Consider the following 24,360-nt stretch of genomic DNA (forward strand, 5'->3'; position numbering starts at 1 on the left):
GTTACGTGATATTAAGTCATGTTTATTCATAACAAGTTTCTTAGTTCTTGAAGGAATTAAAAAACTATTTTTAGATGAAGTATTTCGTTTAATTTACAAGTCTGGTTCATAACGTGCGTTTAAAATTTAAATTATTTAATTTTCAAATTGCAGTCATTCATTGAAATCTAATCTGCGTGCTTGACTTATGTACGCATGTAAGTTCATATTCTCCATTCACGTCACCTTTTTACTTCACGCAAGAGCAACATCGTCTTCCTCTGTCGGCGGGTCCTTCCGCAGACTCCAGCAGCCTTGCCCTGTACTCACCATCCCACGTAAACCTCTCTTGTACTACGATCGAATGATGTAGGATGTTTCATAAATTAATGTTCGTGAACATATTTAAAATGTTCTCGAAACTAGCACGTTAAATGCAGTTTGAACTCACTGGAAGAAATTATTTTTGAAGCATATTAAAAAAACAACGTATTTATTAATTATGTTATAATGAAACACCTTACCCATTCTATAGTCTGTGAAGGCCATTTATTAATGTGTTACTGATTAATAAAAATGGGCTTCTCGTGTGTGCGTGTATGTGCGTCCGTGCACAAATGACGTAAATTTTCGTAGCGAATCTTCTGAGATGCTGGAAATCTGCCTAACAAAATTAATATATTTAACTTTGAAAAAAATCTGTTTCGACTTTGTTACACGTAACAACTGAAGCAAAGTTTCTCAGACTGATGTCCAAAGGAATTCTTTACTATTGAAGAATTTTTAGCATTAGAATTTCTTTCTCTTAAGTCGTGCATTTCGTCAGTTGAAATAAGCCCAGTTACTTGCTTCCTAACCATGCATCAGAATAGTTGAAACCTGCTAACTTGAGCGTCGAGTGGATGTTCCATTTACATTAGACTGACTAGGGTGTATGAGTCCAATCCAGCCAGATCAGCAAGGGATCATAGTAACAATGTCAGTATTCACGAATATGGAAAAATGCTTTGAAATAAATGCATAGCTTTTATTACTGTATTCATCAAAAACACATCCGTTTCAACAGCTCTCCACGTTATGTTGAAGACGAACACAAAGTTTTCTTTAAAAACGTTTAGTACATGGAATTAATTGATGTTTCTTTTTAAAACTAGTAATACACTGAACAGTTTAAACTTCTATAACAACATGTATGGACAACGACACGCCGTTCAGAAAGAAAGCAAAATTTTATTTTGTGCGTCAATCTTTTTAACACACGAGATTGACTGAATGTAACATGCAGCACAGACTGAATTGAGAACATTAATCGTATAGAGAACCTATGCATAGGAAAATTTGTACGTACTTTGTGATTACGTTGCGTTGGTACACGTGTTTGTTTGTTCCGCATTATGAGCTTTATATTTTTTAAAAATTTATTGACATTTCTTTCAGAGTAATTTTATTTGGAATAATTAGGAATACTTAATATTAATTTATATATATATTTACAGGTGTGCTGGGTTGGAACAGAAAACTGGAATACATTCTGAACAACCCGAAGTAACGTATTTTTTATAAATAGTACAAATATAGATTTATTTAGCCAGGTAGGACCCGTAGCTGAATGTAATCGCCCTTAATGAAATGGAACGTCCGTGGTGGTAAGATTACGGACTGCTGCAACGTTATTTTGGTGAAGCCCCACTACCGTAAAATATTGTGTATAAACATAGGTACAGTTTTCATAAATAAGAATATCCACGAACACATCTACGAAACTTCCAACTCCAGCACACTTGTCTGAATCAGACGTTGAGCTTTTTTAGAAAACTTTTCATATTTTGTACTTAATAATAATCGTCTCGGACGAACTCTTTTTTTGTATACTACGATAGAGCTTGCATTTCACTTATACAAAGTCAGCACCAGTCGTTTGAATACATATGTACAAGGACACATACCATTATACAAGGTTGCCGTAAATTCAATTTCTTATCTTTTTTCCTTCCTTCCTTTCTTTCTTTCAGAAAAAATTAATTTTAATGTTCCCTTATGTGGACAAAGACTAGTGAAAAACTATTTGACTCGGTTAAAAATCTTAAAACTTCACCTTATCCGGGTCAGCTCGTTGCATTTCTGTTTAGCTACGGTGTCATAACGTAACAGGGGCTGGGGACAACAGGAAATCCGTAAAACGCCTGACCATGACAACTCAACGATAACAGTTAACTTGTATTTGCATGGAACAGTGAACTTGGGGAATCTGATGTCAAATAAAAACCATTGAGTAGTTCTTATCATTATAATCATGTATTCCTACAAACTAGAGTAAATGCTATACCATGGATATATGGTTTCTTACATGCATGACACATGAAACCTCTGTAAATACAATGTTTAAAATAAGAACCAATAAATTAAATATGCGAATACTTCTGTAATAATACCAGTAAACGGAATTATCTTGTATTTCTCAGCATAACAATCTTAATAACTTGAATTTGCGTTCGGGTCCTTCGAAATTATTACATAAACAGGAGACCGGAGTGAAAATGATGTAAAATGTTTTGGTGGGGCGAGAATGGTCTATTTAGGGCCCTTTTGTTTTTTTTCTTTCTAAAAAAATTAACATTTTTGAAGGCACTTTAGGTCGGACGAGTTGGCCCTGTGTGTGAGTTTGATTGAGTGGATGCCTAGAGCTGGAATATTTTGCATGTATGTTGAATATCAGTTTTGTTTAGTTGCCTTCAGTCTATTGCGTGTGCTGTACTGTATGTGGTTCCTTGTCCAAATAGCTATTTTAAAATTGAGAACACTTCACAGGATTCTCACTCACAGTCTCCAGAAAGTGAACTTGACAGGATACGATGACGTCACATGCACAGTTTGATACAACTTAATATCAAAGAGGGCACACATAATAAACGTACAATATCTCCAGTTCTGTTTCTTATAAACAATGCATGGCGTATCGTTAACAATTGAAATTAACTGATATTGAAAACAAATACGTGACGGGCGAATAGTCGGTGACCAACTGAATTATAACTTGAAGGATGTATCCCAGAACGCTCAAAGGTTACCAACAGTTTACATATACTACATCTCACACTCAAAAGAATGACTATGTTTGTGTAATGGACTAGAAGATTCTGAAACAGCCTGTTATGCATAACGAACGAACGTACAAACGGTAATGGTGGGAAGCAACCCTTGGGGGCAGTTGCCAGTGATAATATAGTAGTGAGTTGCTAGTGTAATAAAAACATAACAACGACCAAAAACGTTTTCCAGACATGTGAGAACTGTTTTTCTTCTACAGCAAATCATCACACTAGGTATTCTTTAAGAAAATAGAATGTAAGGCAGATTTTGGTAAAAATTACACACAATTTCATTTTGCTCAATTTTTTTTATCATAAAGATAAGGCGCGAAGGTGCTTTAACTAAGCTTGTACTTCTCGTGACGAGGTTTGAATAGGGATCCTAAACATTTCCAAGACCTGTATTTTCTTCTGAAATGAAAACTGCATTGTAACGCAAGCAGGAAAGAACACGCCAAATCTGTTGCTTTTGATCTAAGTATTGCTACATTTAATGGAGGGAGAGAGAAAGAGAAAGAGAGAGAGGTTTTCAAAAATAACAGCACCCTTATGAAAACAGATGAGTGAAGTATCCAAATGGCTCGTGTGCAGAAACAAAACTGTATTTGCGTTTAAAACAAGTTCCAATGAGTAGCGTACAGAGAAAGGAACCGTTGCAATTTTTAGTCAACTGAAGCATGCTGGGAAAAGAATCGTATGTGAAATCTACGTGAAAACCAACAGAAAAACATTCCTCACCACACCACCACCTTTGTAAGGGTTTGCTCCCTGTCAAAACTACAACAACCATGGGGAAAGGTAAAATCTACAGGGCAACAATCACATAGCAGGAGTCAACAATGTCAGATCTATTGAAAGAATAAACAAAACTCAAATCCAGTGGATGCACTGGCAACGTTTGTTTGTTTGTTTTCAAAAGCATTCAATACAGCAATGTATGGTGGGGCATGGGCGAGCCGTGGGAAGGGAAGGGGCCCGCCAAGCCATCGTGTCTACGCGGGGGGGCTACCCGGTCGACGCACGGGGCGACGCGAGCAGTTTTCGGAAGTGGTGGGCGTAGTTCGGTTTGTGAGACGCTGCCGCGACTGTTCTGCATTATATTGTATGATCATATTTGTTAGAACGATGATGATGTGATGTAGCTTCAAAGAAACAAAGGAGTAGCGATACTGCGATCCACGACTCGGCTGTATTTGTGTATGTATGTATATGTATATGTATCTATGTATGTACGTACGTATGTACGTATGCATGTGTGCGTGTGTATGGGTGTGTGTGTGTGAGACAAGATTTGAATCCTTCTGCTTGCAGCTGACAAAGAGATTTTTTTAAGTGATGACTAGGTACCAAAACTGTTGAGTCACCTTTTCTTTACGGTAAACAGTTGGCGAACTCAACAGTCCGGAAACTTAAAGGACACTTTGGTTTTTGCTTCATCTCCTCCTTTGTTACCATCTTAGGTTACATCCATCTCCACATCTAGTATCTGATATTTTTATTTATATAACTTATTTATATACTTTCCCTATCTCTCTAGTATATTAGTCGATACGCTGGCAGAGTAGCGGCTGGTAAACTGTGGGATCTGCCTGCCACGTGGATGTATCTGTAAGTACTGAGGGTTCAGACGAGAGACGAAACAAGGACAATGTAAGCTACAGGTGCTCCACTGTAGAAGTGATTGGCTGCTGGATCGGGTTGTTCAACTGATGAATTATATCTGTAAACTGTATTCGTACTGCTTCATTGCTATGGGTGGTGACTGGTTGTAAAAGTATGTTGAGGGGGTATTTGACCAGCTTGCTAGAGCGTCCACTACCATGACCCAGCCGTCTGCCTCGCGAGACCAAATGTTCTATTTGCATTTACTTTTTGATTCTGAAGTCCTCTCTTCACTCGCGGGTGTCACATTTTTTCCCCACTGATCATCACATTGGTATTGAGTTGGCGCGCACTTACACACTCATCGGGTGCTCTTCTCTTCTGCGGCTGTTTCCGTTGCACACAGTAACACAGTACTTTACATTTGTGGGAAAAAAGTTGTTCTCTTTTCATTAGCTTTTTTATACTTTTTACTCAAAAGCAATTATCAAAATTTCTTTAGTGTAAAATTCAATCAAGTATATATATCACAAAATCAGTTACATTGTCGTTCAACATCAGAAGGCATTTTTTTTTTACGTTTTCACCACTGAATATAAATACTGAGTTTAACCTAAGAGAGACAATGGGTTATTTTTGACTAGGAAACTCACCACGACAAATAGTAGGTACAGATCAGAATCTGCCCAGCGCTCCCTTGTACAACACCAGCAGCTAGCTTGACTTAATGTTCATCCCCATTGCTTCAGCTTGCTGACTGACTGACTGACTGTCTGTCTGTCTGTCTGTCTGGCTGGCGTGATGGTGGTTCGTGACGGCGTGAGATCATGTGATTCATAACTACAACTAAAGGTTTGTGCACACTGTGTTCCTTCTGGCAAGAAATAATAATATAATAATTAACAATACCATTTTTTTTACATTTGTTTATCATAGTAAAACGAATTCAGTGTGAACTATCAACGGATTATTTCGACACTTTTAGTCAACGACTAGCACACGATTTAACAAACTCCAACCTCTTCACTACAGCGAGTTCTTTGGTCATTTATATCTGTACCATATTATTCAAATAGTAGATGTGCATTTTACAAGACGAGCCTTAACTCTCTTGGCTTTAAATTAAAATTACATAAACATTATTTACACAATGAACTGCCCACAAGTTTGATAGACAATATTAACTGGAAGGTTTGAGAAGGCACTTCTTCTCAATGCACACCCGAGACGGGTCCTTAAGGTCAGGGGCAAGGGGACAGGCCAGATGGGTCCCCTCCGCCCCTGACTTGGGGGTTGAGGATCGGCACGTAATATATACAAAGAGGTACCTCCCCACCGCACCCCAGGCTAACCAGTCCAGTCCCGGAGTCGGTCACCTTCTGGTGTTTGTTGTCTTGGACTTGGTCACAGTAATCAACAGTGAGAACTATGTTACAATAAAAGATAATATAGTTTTGGTATTTACGACTGTGGGCAGTCTACCATTGAATTGCCTCAACGAAACAGTTTACAGATGTATCAGCCCTTCTGCTGGACTGTCTTCCCATTGGTTACAGAGACGAACAGATCGTGCGGCAAGGAGCCAAGAAGAAGAAGAAGAAGAAGAAGAAGAAGAAGAAGAAGGAGTAAAGGATAACGGAAGAGAAACAGCAGAGTGTAAAGCGCAACAGAATAGGAAAGACAAGCAAGAATAGCTGAACGGAAGCAATCTTGTGTTGTCGTGTTAGGACGCGTTGATGCAGCAGCAGACCCGGATGGACACTGACTGCTGCATGGCGGGGTGAGGGGTGGGAGTGCTCTTCAGGAGTCACGTACTAGTCCTGCAGCTATTCCAGTTGCTCCAGAAAGTTGGGCGACTTGAAATATTCTGGAACAGGGTCGTCTAGACGGGAGATTATCTTGTAGATGGATTTCTTCCACGACTGTTCCGAGTCCTTGCCGCCTTGAATTGCCTTGAAAAACTCCCGGAGGGTCTGTTCCACCACGAACCGGAAATTGGAGGGAACCTGTAAAAAACATAAGAGTAAAGTGACTTGTGACTTGAAGCAAGGTGTGACATATGCAAGCACTGAATAAGGAAATGAAATGCATTCTAAATCGTTTCTTTTTCTGTGTTTTATGATTTCTTATTTGCCTTAGTTACATAAATGTTCCTTATAACGAATATGATTCAGTCCAAGATGCAGGCGGTGGGATTTCTGTATATAGTAGTCTACAGAATGTTAGTGGGAAATGCATTTCCACAAATCTCGCAGGCGAACTTCATGAAAAACTTCACACGTTTCATGCTTCAGACAGGATTCGAAGCCTGGGAAGCATTAGGCACTATTTTTGACTGCAAAACCATACGCTAAGCCACTACTGAACTGCACTGTACACATGTCAGTCGTTCTGATACAATATAATGTCCTTTTTAAAATGTGCTTATTATATATGTTCGAAATGCGAAGATCGAACAATATAGTGGTGTGTTACCGACTGAGTCACGGCATAGCCTGCTGGATTTAGTTCGAATGCATCACCTCTGATAGCGACACAGTTATCAATTGGAGGCGCTGTGTTATGACGTCACTGAGTACATTCATGTGCGTGATCATATTGTGTGGGGGGCGTTTTAACTAAAACTGCTGGGGTCGAAACGATTATGTCCTGGAATGTGTCGTTGATTTACACATGTGAGAAGTGTAGATACTAAACCGTTTAGAGGCTGAAAACCGGATGTCAGAAAGAAAATCACATCTGTATCAGGTTAAAATGTGATTTGCCCCTTTCAGTTATATGAAATATAGCGTGAGAAAACGTTTTATTGTTTTCAGTCGTAACACTTATAAATAATTTTTTTAACAATTTATTTAAATTGCGTAAAATGTATTCATAATTATACCAAAAGTATTTGGAATACAAGAGTTAGTGGGGTAAAATGTATATTATAAAACAAATGTTACTACATTTTAGTTCGCACCGCTCAACTTAACTGTTCAAAATGTAATTTAGCTAATGTAGATTACAGTATTTAAATGCCAGTAATGGAAACAAAGAGCCTGGTGTTTTTTAAAAAAAACGTGAAGTTGTTTTCGTTCAGAAAAAACACAGCTTCAGGTAAAGAAATTTGCGGTACATAACTTTCAAATAATAAGCTCCCTGCAGAAATGTCTGCATATCCTTTTTTGGATGAATCCATTGAACGCTGTAAAATGCAATACACGGTAACATAATTGCCTTGGAAGAAAGCTAAAATATGAGAATCTGACGACATGTATAAAACATAAGGCTTTTTGTCACTGTCAACATCTGACAATAGCCAAGGGGCGTTAATTCGCGACTAACCAACTGGAAAACGACAACCCTGGAATTGCGTATCGATCTGAACTGAATTGAACTTAGACTACTTGCAGTAATTACACTGAGAATGCAGGACATACTGTCGGTAAGCAACCGAATGAGCGTTTTATTAACGGCATGCAAGGTGACGAACAGAAGTCTCTTTTATGTGACTTACTTAAAATAAGAACTGCACATTTAATTCAGAATCATATAAGAATGGCTGTATCTAACTAACTCCTTGGAGTAGAGTCCTTGTTGAGAAGGTAATAGGACGCTCATATAGTCAATAAGTTCTCCGCCTTTTACGAAACCCGAACGTTCATTACCATGATCACAAAAGCCCACCGAGATCCCCATCTCGAGTCATACGAATCCAATCCGCATCTACCGAAACCCTATTTCCTTAAGACATATTTTAATGTTATATTCCCATTAACGCCTTCAAGACTTCCCTCCAAAAGTGTGTACATATTTATTTTCTCTCCCATGCGCGCTACATGCTCCACCCTTCACATTTTACTTGATTCTATCATGCCAATAATATTTGGTAAAGAGTACAAATTGTGGAGCTCTTGATCATGCAATTTTCTTCACTATCCAGTAATTTCATCTCTCTTAGGTCTTAAGTACCCTGTTATTGACGGATAATGTAACAACATACTTAAGCATGCAGGCCATGACAGAAATGCACGAATTTGCTTTATTAAATGCGCCTCAGCGAAATGCATTCTCATCACCAATAAGATTAATGAGACAGGCAGAGAAAAGAAGTAAAAGAAGAAGGCAGAAGAATAAGTAATGGCATGATTATAAAGAAATGTAATGTAAATAGAACAATAAATTATTCTCTGAAATGAAACTAGGCGTGCTGCCAGAATGTTACATAGAACCCCAACGCCGTAGACTGTGACTTTAACTTAAGACGAGAGGAATGAAGCAAAGTTACTGAAGAATTTACGAGTGATGGTTAGATGTGCTTTGGACTGAAATCGACTTACATATGCAAATTATAAATTAGCACAATTAGAAATATTTGACTATTAAAACGCCAATGAAGCATATGAACCATTAACTGTATGTATAAAAAGGGAAGTACGTTTTATGTGGGAAGTTATTGTACGCAAGGAGAATTCATTGTGTCTATTTTAGACTAGACGACCCCATGCTATGTTTCGTTCTATTAATATGTCTTACTTTTGAAACTAAATACTTCATTTACATACATGTAGGAATGTAGTAATTATTCAGAATAACCGTAGGTCCTATATTTGTAAGCTCGACTTGTGGGTTGTAACATCACGTGGATTTCTAGGTAGATACGAAAGTTTCAGAGGAAAATATCGGTTCCATCTTCAGCACTAAATTACATCTCCGCACAAATAAATTTCTGTACTAAGTTAAATAAAATCAATTGATTTGATATGACTTTACAAATATAAACTCTTTTCCATCGATTCTCACTCGAGTGAGACAAGTGACCTGTCTATATCGCCAGTCTGACTTCGTTAAACATTTCTGAAGCCGGAAATTTTATTTTTAGCAATTTATAATTACATTTGTAATGACAATCAGATGTGGTGCTGAACAATATAAAAACTGGAATTCATCCTTAGTATTTAGTGATGTAGTGTTCAGATTAAGTATAACCAAATTTTAGTCCGATAACTACTAAATGCTTTTGTGCGTTTAGTAACACCGAATAATAAGTTTATTATGCAAAATTATCCATAACATTAGATGTATCACCAGAGTTAAATATTTTGTACACGGAGGGGCACACTGAAGTTATGGAAGAAACTGCCTATTACCCGCAAAGCACGGCTGAATATTATCAATAGACCATGTTCTATACTGTTTAAAATATAAAGAATTAATTGGATAACTAAAATACAATTAGCATTTAAATGTATAGGTACTGTTAATATTAATTTGAATTTTCATAAACAGTTGTGTAAAAACACTTTTTGAATAGGAAGCAAACTGCTTCAGGAGTTCAACGCCCATGTTATCATTCAGTGATCTTTAAAATTACATGTTTCATGGACCACTGTGCACGATCACTGAGCTGTTTTGAATGATGTGCACATCGATCGCTGAGTATTCACATGTCCTTTTCACACGTGTTTACCACAAAATTCCCTCTGAACTGTGGTGGTGGCAGGTGAAACGATTTGCCTTAATCCGGAAATAGGTGGAGACATTTGGCGACTCCAGCAATTGCAGGAATTTTATTCTTACACCTAGTCTCAACACGCTAAGGTCACTGTGTTCAACTATCTTGACTGAAATGTTTACGCCATCGTACGCATCACCGTGTTTAATGATTAAATGTAGTCTAATGAGAGTTTTCGGATATGAAATAAGTGGTCATATTCAAAAGATATAACATTTTGAATAACTTGGGCTTCTTATATTTGCCCTGTTCAATCGTGGCTAATGTAGCCTACTTTAAATATGCAAACCTCAGCCAAGTTAGGATCAATATTTCTTCTTCTAATGCGTTTTGATTTAAATTATTGGTCAGATATAAAATATCTGCCTCAAGATTAAAAATTGTAATAGGACATTATATTCAAAAATTGATCTAGATTAAATATATAATTTAAATATTCTGGAAATATTATTCAAAATTGATTGTAAGTAATTTTAATGTGTTCAATAATAATTTCACTGTATAAGGCCATGGAGAGGGGAGCAGCGAGAGTGGAGCGTTTATGTTAATGGTGTTAGCCCGGCTAACACATTGAAGAAACGAAAAATAACTCTCTCCGTCTACCTTTTATGGTTCATAGCCAAACAAGCTTTGTTAGCAAGATATCAGAGGCTTACGCTCGCGGCTAGCATAATACCGCCTCGCTAACGATGCTTTTTATCAGATTGCCACTAAGCCACGAAAGGTAGACAGAAGGGTTATTATTTTTTGTTTTTCAAAGTGTTAGCCGGGTTCACACGGCTAACACGATTAACAAAAACGCTCCGCCCGTGGAAGCAAGACACTACTGAGCTTGAGAATAGAAGCTAGTGTAGGTAGGAAGAGCTCGCACCTGTGGACCCCATACCTCTATGTGGTTGTTCCTGTTGTAATGAAGGTTGAGCACCCTGTATATCTCTGAATCGCCGCTCACATGAAGGTCTTCTGCGTTCTTGACGCCTTCGCTGACCGCCTGCCTTGCGTACTTCTCCATCTGGATGTAGTAGAACTCTCTGAAACACAACAAATACGTCAAACATGAAATTTGGGATTCTCACGGAAGTGATGTCGATGTACGTCTCGTGCACTTCAAAGTAGATAACATCGTTTCGGACGAACGCACTTACTCCATTTTCAGGGCTGGAGGCAGTATATTTCTCCGAAATGTTGGTATATACTACAAGCACAACACGGCCTTACAACCGGGGCCAACATCGACACGTTACGTTTTCTTGGTTGTTGCTTCTCTGACGCCTTTCCTTCTTTCTGAAATATTATTTTTTACATTCCTTTCATTTGTATGGTCTATCGTCATTCTTAACTTCCCTTTTCTCTTACGTACTTTTATTTTCCCAAACGTTCCACATCTCAGTAAATATTTAAATGTATGTCACAAACACACACGGGTAAGAGCTGATTTAGTATGGACTCTGACGACCGCTTCCTTCCACATCCTTTCTAATTCATTATTCACTATTATCCTCTCATTCGACGCTATGTAGTCTGAGATACTGAAAGCGTTTCTAAATAAATTATTGGAAAAAATTATGGGCTCTGCAATATAAATCTAAAACAGTTTGTGTGTGACAAATACCAGAGAACAACATTGAAAAGTATAATCCCTGACTTACGTAATTTCATCGTTTTTTTCTCGATGTTCGTGTCCATTTAAATATATTTTATGTGTGCGGAAGAAAACACCCACTCACGACCCCAAACTGTCTTTTATACAGAGTGATTCAAAAGTCCCTGTTCGCCTGTAAGTACACATGTATTCTTCATCGTGAATCTAGTGTCCGTTACGAGTTAGAAGAAGTGCTGTAGGTGGGCATACAGTCACGTGTACCACCGAGGCTTGTCCTTACGGGTATACGGAGAGGGACTTTTGCATCACTCTGTACAATACGTACAGGACATGCTACTCTGGTTTTAACAAGACGAAATGTATGCGTGTGTTTGTAAACGTAGAGACAATAATGACGATTTATACGTAATATGTTGACAGGTAGCAGGTTCATACTCGTATATAACTCGTTCTATGCAGCTATGTAATTCCTAGATATGGAGAATTGTGACTCTTATAAGTCGTAAGATCTGAAGCAAAAACAGTAGAACAATGCAGTGATGGATGTATACACATGCAAGACCTTTCATGAGGAATTCTTTTCAAACAGGAATGACGAGTTGAGACCAAATTGGAACTTTAAGGCCTAATTCCAAGGTTGAAAAATAAAAGCTAACAACGAAGGGAAATGACACTTGGAAGGCGCATTAGATACTGGAGTAGTCTGAATGTAAAAAAAGAGAGTAATGTTAAAAATAGCGGGGGCGTCTCTAAGTTGCATCCTCGTCCACAAATGTCGTAACTTCAACAAACCGAGTAATTTGTAAGATTGGTTCCACGTTGTTGGTTGCGCAGTCTGCTCACCTCACTGGTCCTCTTGTTTGTGCACTCTTCTGCTCCTCCCCCCCCCCCTACACCCTCCAAATGCCCGTTTCCTTTCTCTTCTTATGCCTACTAGTTCCCGTCTATTCCAAGATTCGTTTGGCTTTTCCATTGAATCTTGTTGCTAATGTCCCAACACACTGACAGAAACAGTTACTTCTGAATTAAATTCCCTTCTCTCACATTTTCTTTTGACTTTTCCTTTGAGTAATTCAGAAAGCCATAATTAGCTATTTCCCTATTAATTAGTCGTAACCAATTAGCGCCGTGAAATTAATGGTACGAAGCTGTAATGTCATCAGTAGGAAACAAAGCAACGCAAATTTTTAAGAGTGTGGTAAGCAAAGTAGAACTTGAAGGCGGACTGCCGTATGCGACCAATTACAAGGGACAAGGAACATTTCCTTGCCATTTCAGTTACGTGTATCAGTTTGTGATCGAAGATAAATATAGCAAGACATGCACAGTGTTTATGTTCACCTTAATCTGGATCTCAACTGACTTATGGCATGTAACAACTATCTATGCGTCCTTTGATACGTTGGTGATTAGGCTTTATCAATATCTGAGATGCTTTGTCTAACATTCGGTTACAGTGAACGTCAGAGCAAGGTGATTATTACTCACGCTTGTTGCTGGAGATGTGCCATGTTTTATTCTTTATCCGACGATAGGTTTAGTAACAAGTTTTTCATTATCTTCCTCAGTCCATCTAGGTAGACGTAGGCAGTAACTTAAAATAAGCTACAACTGCTTGATGTAATAGTATCCCAGTCCATCATTCGAGATTGCCCTTAACATTTAACCTACACAATTAGGAAAGTATCGTTAAATAAATATCCAAGTGCGTCAGAAGGTTTTTAATTCTGGAGAACATGGGGAAAAGTGATTTGAAACATGTGTACGTGTAGCTGGCACATCTTATCCTGTTATTTTAGTTCTATACTTTAGAGCATGAGGGTTGAAATTTTCGTCGTGGTACGTTCTTTATTATACTATAAGACGGAATTAGTTTATTACTATCGTATAAAAAGTCTGTTTTGTGTTTTCGTTGCTACATATCCTTTAATTAGGAGTTTTATCACCTGAGATTAGAACTCAATTTTGTAAGGTCAAGAGTAAGGCGACATCACTGATATGGACACAGAAATTCGTGTTAAACGTACAACCTCTGTAAAAATCGTAAGTAAAATCTACGCTCTTGCAGTGAGCGTACCTCACTGTAACTTGGCCTGTTTGTACAATACTCGAAAAGGGAGGCGAAGAACCGTCGAAATGCGGGGCGCCTGCTCCCATTTAGGCCCTAATTGGGGCTCTTGACATGAGCACCTAGAACAGCATCAGTGACTCTACTAAAGACACATCCAGACTGTTCACGTCTGCGTCGCTAGAGAAGCCACTCGCAGAAGTAGCATCACGTCACAGCAAATTACTGAAGCACAAGTTAATAATGAGTTACAGTCCTTTTTTCGATAACGGCAGAAAAATTAGCTAACGACTAAACAGAAGTGTGCTGTTTAAACGAAAGTACATTCTTCGCTTGTGAACTTTTCAGTCAAAACAGATTTTGATTTATATTTAGTGTGATAGTAGATACGTCATTATTTACTGATCTAATCGACAAATGCTTACTTTTCTACAAGTGTGTAAGGTGCAATACTTCGTTTGAACCACATCTCGTTATGTGTTTTCTGTTGGGGACGCGATGCAAGAGCTAATTGAAGGCACACCCCTTCACTCTTTGTTGACGTTCTATCAACTGGGATGAATCCCCCCCATTCTAACTTCAAGTAACACGAATCGATGCACCAAATAAATTCCGAATGTCGTTTTTATTTCTACCTTCGTGTTAAAACCCAAACTACAGCTAACTCTGAGTATTCATATATGTTGAAAGGTGTGGAAACTGATTTGTATAATTGGCATCTTAAATGTGTATTTACAATGAAAACTCATCCAGTCTGTGAGGCTATATTATTTAATTGTACTTCCAACAAAAAATCTTTGTTATATAAGCCCAGTAGTTGTGTGGATCCGAATGAGAAATCCTTCTAAAATATGAAAGTTATGTGTATATAACCTACAGTGTGTTCAACTTTTTACAACACACAACCTGACGTTATAATAACACAAGTCAATCCCAGTGGCATTATTCATTAATCACTTTATAAAAACAAAGAAATAAAATATTGTAACGAAACATTTACATTACAGAATTAAATTACGTCATTTACATGACAAAGTAAGGCGTTTATATGTAGTTTCTTGTTATCTCTGTACTTACTGAAATTCCCACTTAAATTTCAAACGTCTGCCTCTTTTATATCCTTATTTTGCATCTCAGCTAACCTGATTCATTTTACGCAGTTTTTCTTTCATTTCTTTTAGTATTAATCAATAATAGCTTTTCTAATTTGATCAGTTCTCTTAAGATGAATCAGTTAAAAGTGGAAATAAAAAAGTGTTTCAAAATTTTGTATGGAATATAAGGGCGAAACCTGTGCCTCAGGATCAGGCATATTTAAAAATTTAAAGCTTACTGGTATCTTTATGTACCATCTGCTTTAACATTAATTAAACTTGCATTTTGCCACATAGTATTTTTATAGCTTACACATATTTCTCAGAAAAATCAGTGAGTATTTCCCCCCCCCAAAAAAAAAAAAAAATTAAAAAGTTAATAGTTGTAATGGTTACGCCTTAGATTTTCTTTGCTGTGATATTCGGCTTCAAAGGGTTAATCCATTGTATTGGGTTGCTTTGTTGTTTCTGGTGTACAGGTGCCCCCAAGAAAATGTATACACAGTGTAATACGGTGGCCGCTTGTAATTCAGTTGGTGGCCGCTGTCAACTGTGCCACGACCAACTACACTAGAATGTTGGCATATATAATGATTTAGTTTATTAAAATGTCTTTATTTCCTTTATCGAGCGTGTGTATACATCTTTTTGGGACATTCAATATTTACTCTGACCTAAAATATCTTTATTAATGTTTTTCGTTTCCTGAAATTTTAGGACTTATTCGTATTTACCCTCACACTGGCCAATTGCAGTGATAATTATGTGAGAAAACGTAAAACACAGAAGACAGTATTCGTATGTCTGTAGAGACGTGTTAGTTATGTATCCAAAACGGAACACTGCCGAGGTAATACCGTAAACTCTTTGGCGGGTGTGTATAAACCGGTAATGAATAAGAGAGATAGCAGTTTTTAACGACACCGTCGTGTACTGCTGGTTCCATAAAAGGTCACCTGAGTTTTCCGAGAAAGAAGGCGTTTTCGAGTGATGCGAGAACACTGTCGTACAGTGCATTAGGTAATTAGGCTAATGAAACTGATTAGCTTGACTTTACTGCAACTGACTCTCTGATTACTGTATATTCATTCTTGAATTCAGTGCTACTAGAAGGCCATAGAAGACACGCATGAAAATTTCCGAAGATTTCAGATATGAAATCTCATTGGGAAAAGAAATATGTGTTTTATTGGCAGGAATTAAACTGAACTGATTTCTTGACATGACTTGGTTTCAGCAAGGACGATAGCACATTAGGCATTCCGTGCACACAGGTGATAGATAATACGCACAAATCTGTTTGGTTGAGTCTGGCGTATAATAGCGTGAGATTGAACAGTAAATGAAGAAATGGCGAGGGGGATAATGAAACGAAAGGAGTAATTACAAGTTGGATGTCAGTCGGTCACTCGGACGACTACATTTGTGGCAAGTACCAACTCTGAAGGAAAAGTGAAGGAAAAAGAAAGCTCATCTGCAGTCACGTCATACATGCGCACATGCGCAGTGTTGACTTGTGTTGGCATTGATGTTAAATTATCTCTTTGGAGAACATAATTATTGGCGCGAACTTTTATGGACTTCAGCAGGTTTTGATTCTCACGGCGATGGGTCTGAAGATGCTTGTCTTCTTAGTTACAGCGCCGTGTAGTCTGGTAGAGGTTTACCAACGTTTCAGAAGTTCTTGCTGTCTCCATATCGCTCTGAACCCAGAAGACAGCAATCTTAATTTTATGGAATTTATTTCATCTGATTAGTTTTAATATATTTGTTCTTAAACCCTGCACGTTAGAAAAACTAGTGTGAAAAATAATCACCTTTCAGAGGCAGAGGTAATGCTTTAATGTTCGAAAAAACCTGTTCATCTAAGTCGTTAAATACACACTAAGAAGACATTTTTTAAAACAACATTTATAGATCCTAACTACACGTTTTTATGAAATGAGATTTCATGCGCCTTTTTTCGATGTTGGTATTCTGTACTGTAACGTAATGAGAACTTCTAGATAGATATCGACGTTTCGGACAAGCATACTGTCTCCATCTTAAGGACTGAGAGCCCACGAGCACCTCAAATATGACGTATTCACCTTTTGTTTCCGTCTTATTAACTGTTTTACAAGAAAGGGTCAAATCCTTTGTAGACGCGCTCTTTACAAATTCATACAAGAAAAGATGTTTTATTTTTAGTAAGATCTGTGTAAATGAAACATCATAAAGGATTTATATTGCGCGCTTTGCATTCAGGAATGGTCACTGCAGATGACAGTTAATGATACACCGACTGCAGAAGAGCAGTGGTTTGTAAAATGTTCATAAATTTACTTACATCGCTGTTACTAGTAATTAGAAGTCTGCTAATGCCATGAGAACACATACAGACTAATTTTAATTTTAAAAATCTTTAATTTACAGCTTAATTTATTACGAAACTAATTAGCTCTCATTTAAAAATGTTATCAGCCTTTTCCAGTATAGGCCGACATTTGTCAGATCCGCGATATTTCAACAGACTTTTGTCATCCATCACAGAAACACCAAAGAGTTTTATTTTATTCCATTTTATTATATTTGCTCTCATGTGCGCATTATGTTGCCTATACAGAGGTAATGCACATACACATTTGTCTGTACACAAGGGTGAAGAAGTGTAAGCTGGTTAAGGGTATTTCAGAGATGAAAAAGTTAAATAAACATTCTTTCCTTCTTTCAGAATGAACTAGAGCAAATGCTATCGCATTCTGTCCTCTCGGTTTGCCTGCTAACTTGCGATGTCGCTAGCCTAACCGCCTGCCTGTCTTTGCAGACACAGAAATAACTACGCGAAGAGAATAGCCTAAAACATTTGAGGACGTCGAAACGGACTACGAGAGAAAGAGAGCGCATGTCCCGTGTGGAATTGAGCCATCTCTTTTCCCTCCATACAGTAGAATTACTAAGTCAGGAGTCACTTAATTAAAAATTACTTAATTACGGTCTTGGCTCTAATTAGAGAACATGCCTTTTTTTATTCGTTCCCCTGTCCTCCGAGAGTCTCCGTCTCTCTCTCTCTCTCTCTCTCCCCTTCCCCTTCCTCCACCACCTTGTTCTCCGCAACCTCCTTTTTCCCCATCACTGCCAGCCAGTAACCCTTTCTCGACAAGCCAACACCATCACCCACCCCCGTAACCCGCCTTCTCTTCTTGCCTCCTTACGTATGGGGTGTAATCGTGATTCTTAACCTACCATAATTGCTATTCATTATTTCAAAGCGCGTAAGCTATCTACAGCTACGTCTATATTCATCTGTTTGTTATACATATGGCGAGAACCATTGAGACTTGCAGATGTGGCCGCATGTTGACAAGAATTGTTGATGGCTTCATAACGTTTAAAAGCTCGCTTCACAAAACTATCGAGAGCGGTTTCATTATCAACACTTCTCTTTTGTGTTTATTCTTTTGCAGTTCATTTTAATCTCTTCTGTCATGTGGTGTGATCAGAACGGTTTGACGGTGTACATTACAAAAATTAACAATAAACTTTTCTTCAGCTATTAAACATTATCCTGAAAGCCTATGTTAACATGGTATTTGCGCCGTGCGTTTAGTCTGGTAAAAGAGTCAGTCTCAGTCAGCCCCTTGAAAACCTCAAATTCTGCAAGCCGGTGAAAATCTTCTGATTACAATTGTCGGTAGTTTTGGAAGCTTGCTTATATATATTAACCTTGCTGAACAGAGTTTAAGTATAAATTTTCGGTTAAGAAGAAAGTGCACTCGGTAAAATGTGAATTATAAAATGCGTTACCCCTGCAAGGGAATGTTTCGGCTACACGCCTTACAAACGAGTCGGAGAAGATGCCGCATGATCACGGCGGTTTCTTTCGCTGCAAGAGTACAATCACTTTAAGATCTTAATTCCGCATAAATTTCAGTCTAGAAAAAACTTCAGTGAACGAAGAAGGTCAGTGTTTTTGTATCATATTACTGTGTCACGGCCCATGTGTAGAATTAGATCCTCGTAACCTTAATTCCCTTGGCCTTCGTTTCTACAGTTTGCTCAGATGTAACCTTGTCATCAACACATGGGCCTCATGTCCAGGAACTGATAGGTGTACTTCAGTTACGGATCTCCTGTCTGAGGTTTGCATGCCTCTCATTTCACACAGACCACGTACTGGTGCTTTGGGGAATTTTTCTAGTCGTCAACGCAAACAGGAAATCTAGAGTCGTTTAGCCTTCTATATGAATCACAAGCAATTTCCACGAGGATAAAATGGCCGGAGCATGATACTGATCTTTCGTCTACAGCTGGTGTGAGGGTTGAAAGTGTGTTGAGTTTTATTTATACGTGTTCAAGACGTAATAACCAGACACACGGATAAATCATATCCACTCCAGAGTCTTTCAATTTTTTTTCACCAGCGTAGTCATCATTGTTCCAGTAGATTCTGTTCTCCTTCACCTGCATAATTTTTTTCCCGTTCGAATAAAGTAAGCGTCGTTACTGTAGGCTTGTCTAATCTCTGAATTAATCCCCGGAACATGTAAGACCTGATTCGCTAATTTCTTATAGTTATCGTGCTGTGTACTATCAAACCAACGAATAAAGAATTGTAATTTTCAATTTCATCACAGTGTATATCGAGAGGTGGGATAATAAACCGACGCTAGTTATAATTTCCCCTCGTGTACACACTTACATGTCCAATCGTATACCAGTTTTTGATTTCTGATTATGATTTTATGTCCACACCACTTGTAGATCTTATAAAAGTTTCAAATCAGCGAACACGCACAGCGGTTGTCACCTAACAGTTTCGGATGTAAGATGGCGTGCGTAATTCAGGCGTGATTTGAAAATGTGCGTTCTCACTGCATCAAGAATGAAGGGGACGTGAGGCACACACACCGCATTGTATGCACTGTGGGTTATGTTAGCGCATTAGTAGCATATATCACTTATAACTCTGGACAAAATTTTCGGTTTAATGTTTGATGAATGGCGATTCGGGTGAGGCCAAAGCGTACTCGAACACTACTACAAGCGGGAGCGGAGATCTTAATTTAGTTTGTAATGTGAATATCCTTTCGTGGTTTTATTTCCTATGGAATAAACTCAGTGGTCGTGCCGTGGGCAGGAGCAGTTACTGTGTCTGAATAGGATTTAGAAATGATCAAGTTTAAAATTGTAAAGCAGCGCCAAAGAAAACGATAAAAACAAAGAATCTAATTTGTTTCTTCACGGACTTAAACTTCGCGTTTTTAACTACAACTATTTCTGTAACCATAACAATAATAGTGGCCTGAAGGAACCACCACGAACTTTGCAATGGAACTTCCAATTTCAAAATTGAAGGATTGGGATAACTTGCAGAACTGGATGATACCTGAGCATGAACCCAAGTGCGTGTGATATTTTATAATGCGAATTGAAGTTGTCGCTTTCTCATCGTACTGGATCTGTTCCTTACAGGACTGTGTAGAAGAAATTGGATCGCATTTGCGGTGTAAGATACGTTGTCCTAATGACAGATAAAGATTGATAGGGAACGAAAGAATGACAACTTTAGAGAAGGAACTGCTGCTACACAGCCATAATTACTTTTTCTATTATAGTCACAGTGCCCTCATTATATCATTCATTGCGGGATATTGGCGACGGATTTGAAAATCGGCTATTCGCTGCGTAATTTTTAGGGCGTTTGTTTGTGCGCGCGCGCGCGTCTCTATGGTCGTGTTAGTTGGCCGCTAATGGAACATGTTGCATGCATCGCGCTGCTCCAGTGTTGAGGAAATGGACTGTTTCCGACATGCAACGAACGAAGAACGTGGATTCGACGGACATACGGCCTAACTGCCCTTTATACCTCCTCACCGACTCCTCCTCTAGCTTGCTTTGTGATACACCACGTAGGCCTGTACACGTTCTATCAGTCATTAGCAACACCCCCTCCATCCGTATAGCCCAAAAAACTGTGCAGGTTATCAAGACTTGGAATCTCTTCAACCGTGGGCACAACTCACGACTCAATATTTTATGTACTCGCAAGGCTGTTTATTATCTATGTGTTCCATTTTGTTTTAGGCAGAAGGATATAACAGCCACGTTTGATGATACAAATTGACGTCATGAAGAAAGCAATTAAAATAAAAATCTTAATCCGGATGTTATATTGAGATGTGTAAAACTAGGCACAAAATAATTAACAAAACCTTATGTTGTACAATGTTTGTGATAGGTTGAAATTTACGAATTTTCTGAAAAGAAAATATTAATTTGGCGCTTGGGTACTTTTACTAAAAGGAAAGAGACAGTATTTTTATTCTTCCTTTCCTGTATGTTGACACGTCATTTATACGAAGCCTGCGGTCCATGTTCTCAACACTGAAATGTTGCACGCATATCTATTAACCGCATTTTTTCAATGTATCTTAACGATATTCAACAAATGATATAGTTTTATTGTAGAGCACCTGGATAGAAGGCACGCCACCATGTAGGCACTGTATATAACGAAATTTTACTCAACATTTTGTGTTGACTTGATGTTTATATGCTGATTTATTAATTTGTGTTTAAAGCAGAGTTTAGAGACATGCTGAGAGTGAGACCATTAGGTCTATGTTAGACATTGTCTGTCGTCTGTGGTGTTCGATATACACGACGTTACTCGATAATAATTTATTTTACAGGTTATAGCTGTCGACATCTTAAATTCAGTTTCTATCACAGGCTGTTTTGTGTTACCTAGCTTAAAACCACTTCGGAAAGAAATGTAACAATTTAATAATAGCCTGTGGGTATATAGTTTTGCCATTAAGGTGATGGAATAATCGTAGCGGGTGAGAAAGTTGTCTCAGCTTATTCAGGGGAACTGATATGGATGACTTATCTTGCCCATGCTCTTTAGCTGAGTAAAACATCAAGGGAGTTCAGTGGCCTGAAGATGACTGGAAACGCGTGATGTAATATCTAACCCCATTAAAGGCAAACGGATATAAAAATTATGTGGAGAGAAAGCGTATGTGAACTGAGATTAGTCAGATCCATAAAAGTACGATAGCATGTCAGAGATTTGTCACTGCCTTGACGTAAAGTCAAGGCAATGTCTGAGGAAATTTGAGCTACTTTATGAATTGACAATATATTTAGTTGATGATTTTCTGGAAGTAATGTTTTATTAGTTTGTGTGCGAGATTTTTGTAATACTACAAAAGTGGATAATTATTTGTTATATTTTCTGCTTGAATAACCGTATTTCGATCCCCCTCAAAAAGCGAGATTATAACTTTGTCATATTAGGTGAAAACAATGTCTATATCGATATTAATTTTTCATATCAAATTATAGATTATAACTAACTATGTTTTTAGGATAAGTCTTCAGTAATATTACAAGAGTTTTGAATGAAAGCTTGAATGTGACAAAATCATGGCACTTAGCAAGTACTCGAAGTACTGTAAGTCAAAGAAATATAATTTACGTTTGAAATTCGGTAATTTTTAATTTCTTCCAACAAGAAAATACGAATTTTTAATAAATACATTTTAGCCGAACGATTTATAACTTTTAATCCAGTTTACACGAGGAACATGTGTCACTCTCCCATCGTGTTGCAGTCTTCCATATGGTGGCTTTAATACGGGTGTCTCGTGCTTCTCCCATCGGAGCGAAAGTCCACACCGTGATACCAGCAACAAAAAATAACCAATAACAATAACAGCAATATAATGATAGTAATAACCGAAGGCCATAGGTGGTGCGCTCTTTCGCTTGCATATTTGCTACTCGTGTTCCACTTTGTAAATGGGCTGTATCCGCCTCGTTTTGAAGGCGATGTGAAAGACTGTGTCTGGGTGGTGACAGTGACTCTTGGGTGCAGCCCTCTGTCCCAGACCCGCATAACTATTGTTCCTAAGGAAAGTGAGTACCCAGGTGTGCCAGGTAGAAAGGAGGCCATAGGGGCTACTGATGAGGCTTGTCCCATTTTCTCATTGTCTAACTTGTTGCCGAGGTAATTGCGGTGTAGCTTGACGAAAAACTGAAGAAAGATGAAGGTTATGAATTATTGATAATGAGAATTAAATATTCGTGATGTGGCGTGAGACTTCTTGACAGCAATTCGGTTATTATTAGCAGTTTTAACAAATTCATTTCATTTGAGTCTACTACATACAAACACGTGTATTCCGATATCTAAACTAGAATAAAATGAAAGTGATAGGATTCTACAGGTAAACGTCTGAACGGAGAAGGAAGCATGTAAAAAGTTGAATGAAGAGAACTCAGCACAAAAATGTTTAAATATATTCGCTTGCTAAAATTAATTTTCACTGTTTCACGTGACAGGTCGTACCATAGCTCAGATGGTTAGACGTTGGTTTCTAACCATAAAAACCCGGGTTAATTTCCGGTATATTAAGTGGCATTAGAGCGGGATTTTGTGAGCTTCATCAACCGACTAGTAAGCCCACTTCTTTAAATCATTAGGTTTCATATTAGAATCAAGATACGTACTGTTTGCTGTTCTTATAATCCATAGATGTCACTCACGACCGGATATAAACTGAATTAAACTGTATTTTAAGTAACTAAGTTTTTCACAAATTTGTTATTCTTTGTATATGGCTGGGGTTTCTCAGAACTCCAAAAGAACTTGAAGTCAGACCCGTTACTGCTGATTAGTCTCGATACTTACTCCAAGGGTTGACTTTGATGTCTGTAAATTGCTTGTTGGAAAACTAAGACACCCACTGATGATGCTATTTTCATCAGTCGCATATTGATACAAGGCCAATGTGTTGTCACATTCTCAACAAAACACATGGTTCAAGATATTTGAACAGGTGCGCATGTCTAAGACTGGTGGCGCAGCTTTGTTTGTACCAACTGGAGCAAACTGATCAAAGGGCCCAAGAAGGAATAACAACAACCAGTTACGTACAATTTGCGCACAGAACTACGTAGGTTCGCCTGAAAATGAACGCGTTATCCTTATCTAAGTTAACCACTAACAATCGTAACGATAAGAGTTTATTTATCGATTGGCGAGGTTAGAATCTACTCAGCTACGTTCGTTATTCGTGGTTATCAACACGTCTAATGACAATTCGTGATGAAACTTAACGAAACTACACTTAAAACTAAATTGGCTTAATAAATTTTGGTAGTAGCATTTTCATTAAACCAAATGACTATATCGACTTGATTTGATATTTGGCCGCTGTAAAAACGGAATTAATCATCATGTGGGTTTACTGAATGAGTGCGTTTAGAGTACACCTCGTCCCATGAAAAACTACGAATAAAAAATCTCTCTAAGCTGCCCCTCGATCTAACTCCTAACAGCTGTTAATTACTTTAAATTATATGGAATTGACATATCATAACTAAGGAAATTTTACGTCAGTAAATTTTATAAATCTAGATATTCTGAGATTTATTAC

The 24,360-nt window shown here is 38.0% G+C and overlaps 1 protein-coding gene and 1 long non-coding RNA gene across 10 annotated transcripts in view; one reads left to right on the top strand and one right to left on the bottom strand.

Annotated features, from left to right (window-relative positions):
* The window catches only part of LOC147874453 (uncharacterized), a 290,349-nt gene that overhangs the window by 17,845 nt on the left and 248,144 nt on the right, over nt 1–24,360 (top strand). The window lies entirely within an intron of this gene.
* Nucleotides 993–24,360, bottom strand: part of pros (homeobox protein prospero) — a 140,037-nt gene continuing 116,669 nt past the window's right edge. For 7 of the 9 annotated variants that reach the window (XM_087344915.1, XM_087344918.1, XM_087344919.1 and 4 more), the window contains 2 exons: nt 11,039–11,198; nt 993–6,676 (listed from right to left, as the gene is read on the bottom strand). In XM_087344915.1, the coding sequence (XP_087201041.1) occupies nt 6,497–6,676; nt 11,039–11,198 (340 nt within the window). In that variant the 3' untranslated portion in view covers nt 993–6,496. The remainder of the gene's footprint in view (nt 6,677–11,038; nt 11,199–24,360) is intronic. The other 2 variants (XM_087344922.1, XM_087344921.1) reach the window with 1 other exon arrangement.

Source organism: Zootermopsis nevadensis, unplaced genomic scaffold (assembly GCF_977971745.1).
Source record: "Zootermopsis nevadensis isolate Lab colony 2312 unplaced genomic scaffold, Znev_1.0 Znev_ptg000008l, whole genome shotgun sequence".
Classification (NCBI taxonomy): Eukaryota; Metazoa; Arthropoda; class Insecta; order Blattodea; family Termopsidae; genus Zootermopsis; species Zootermopsis nevadensis.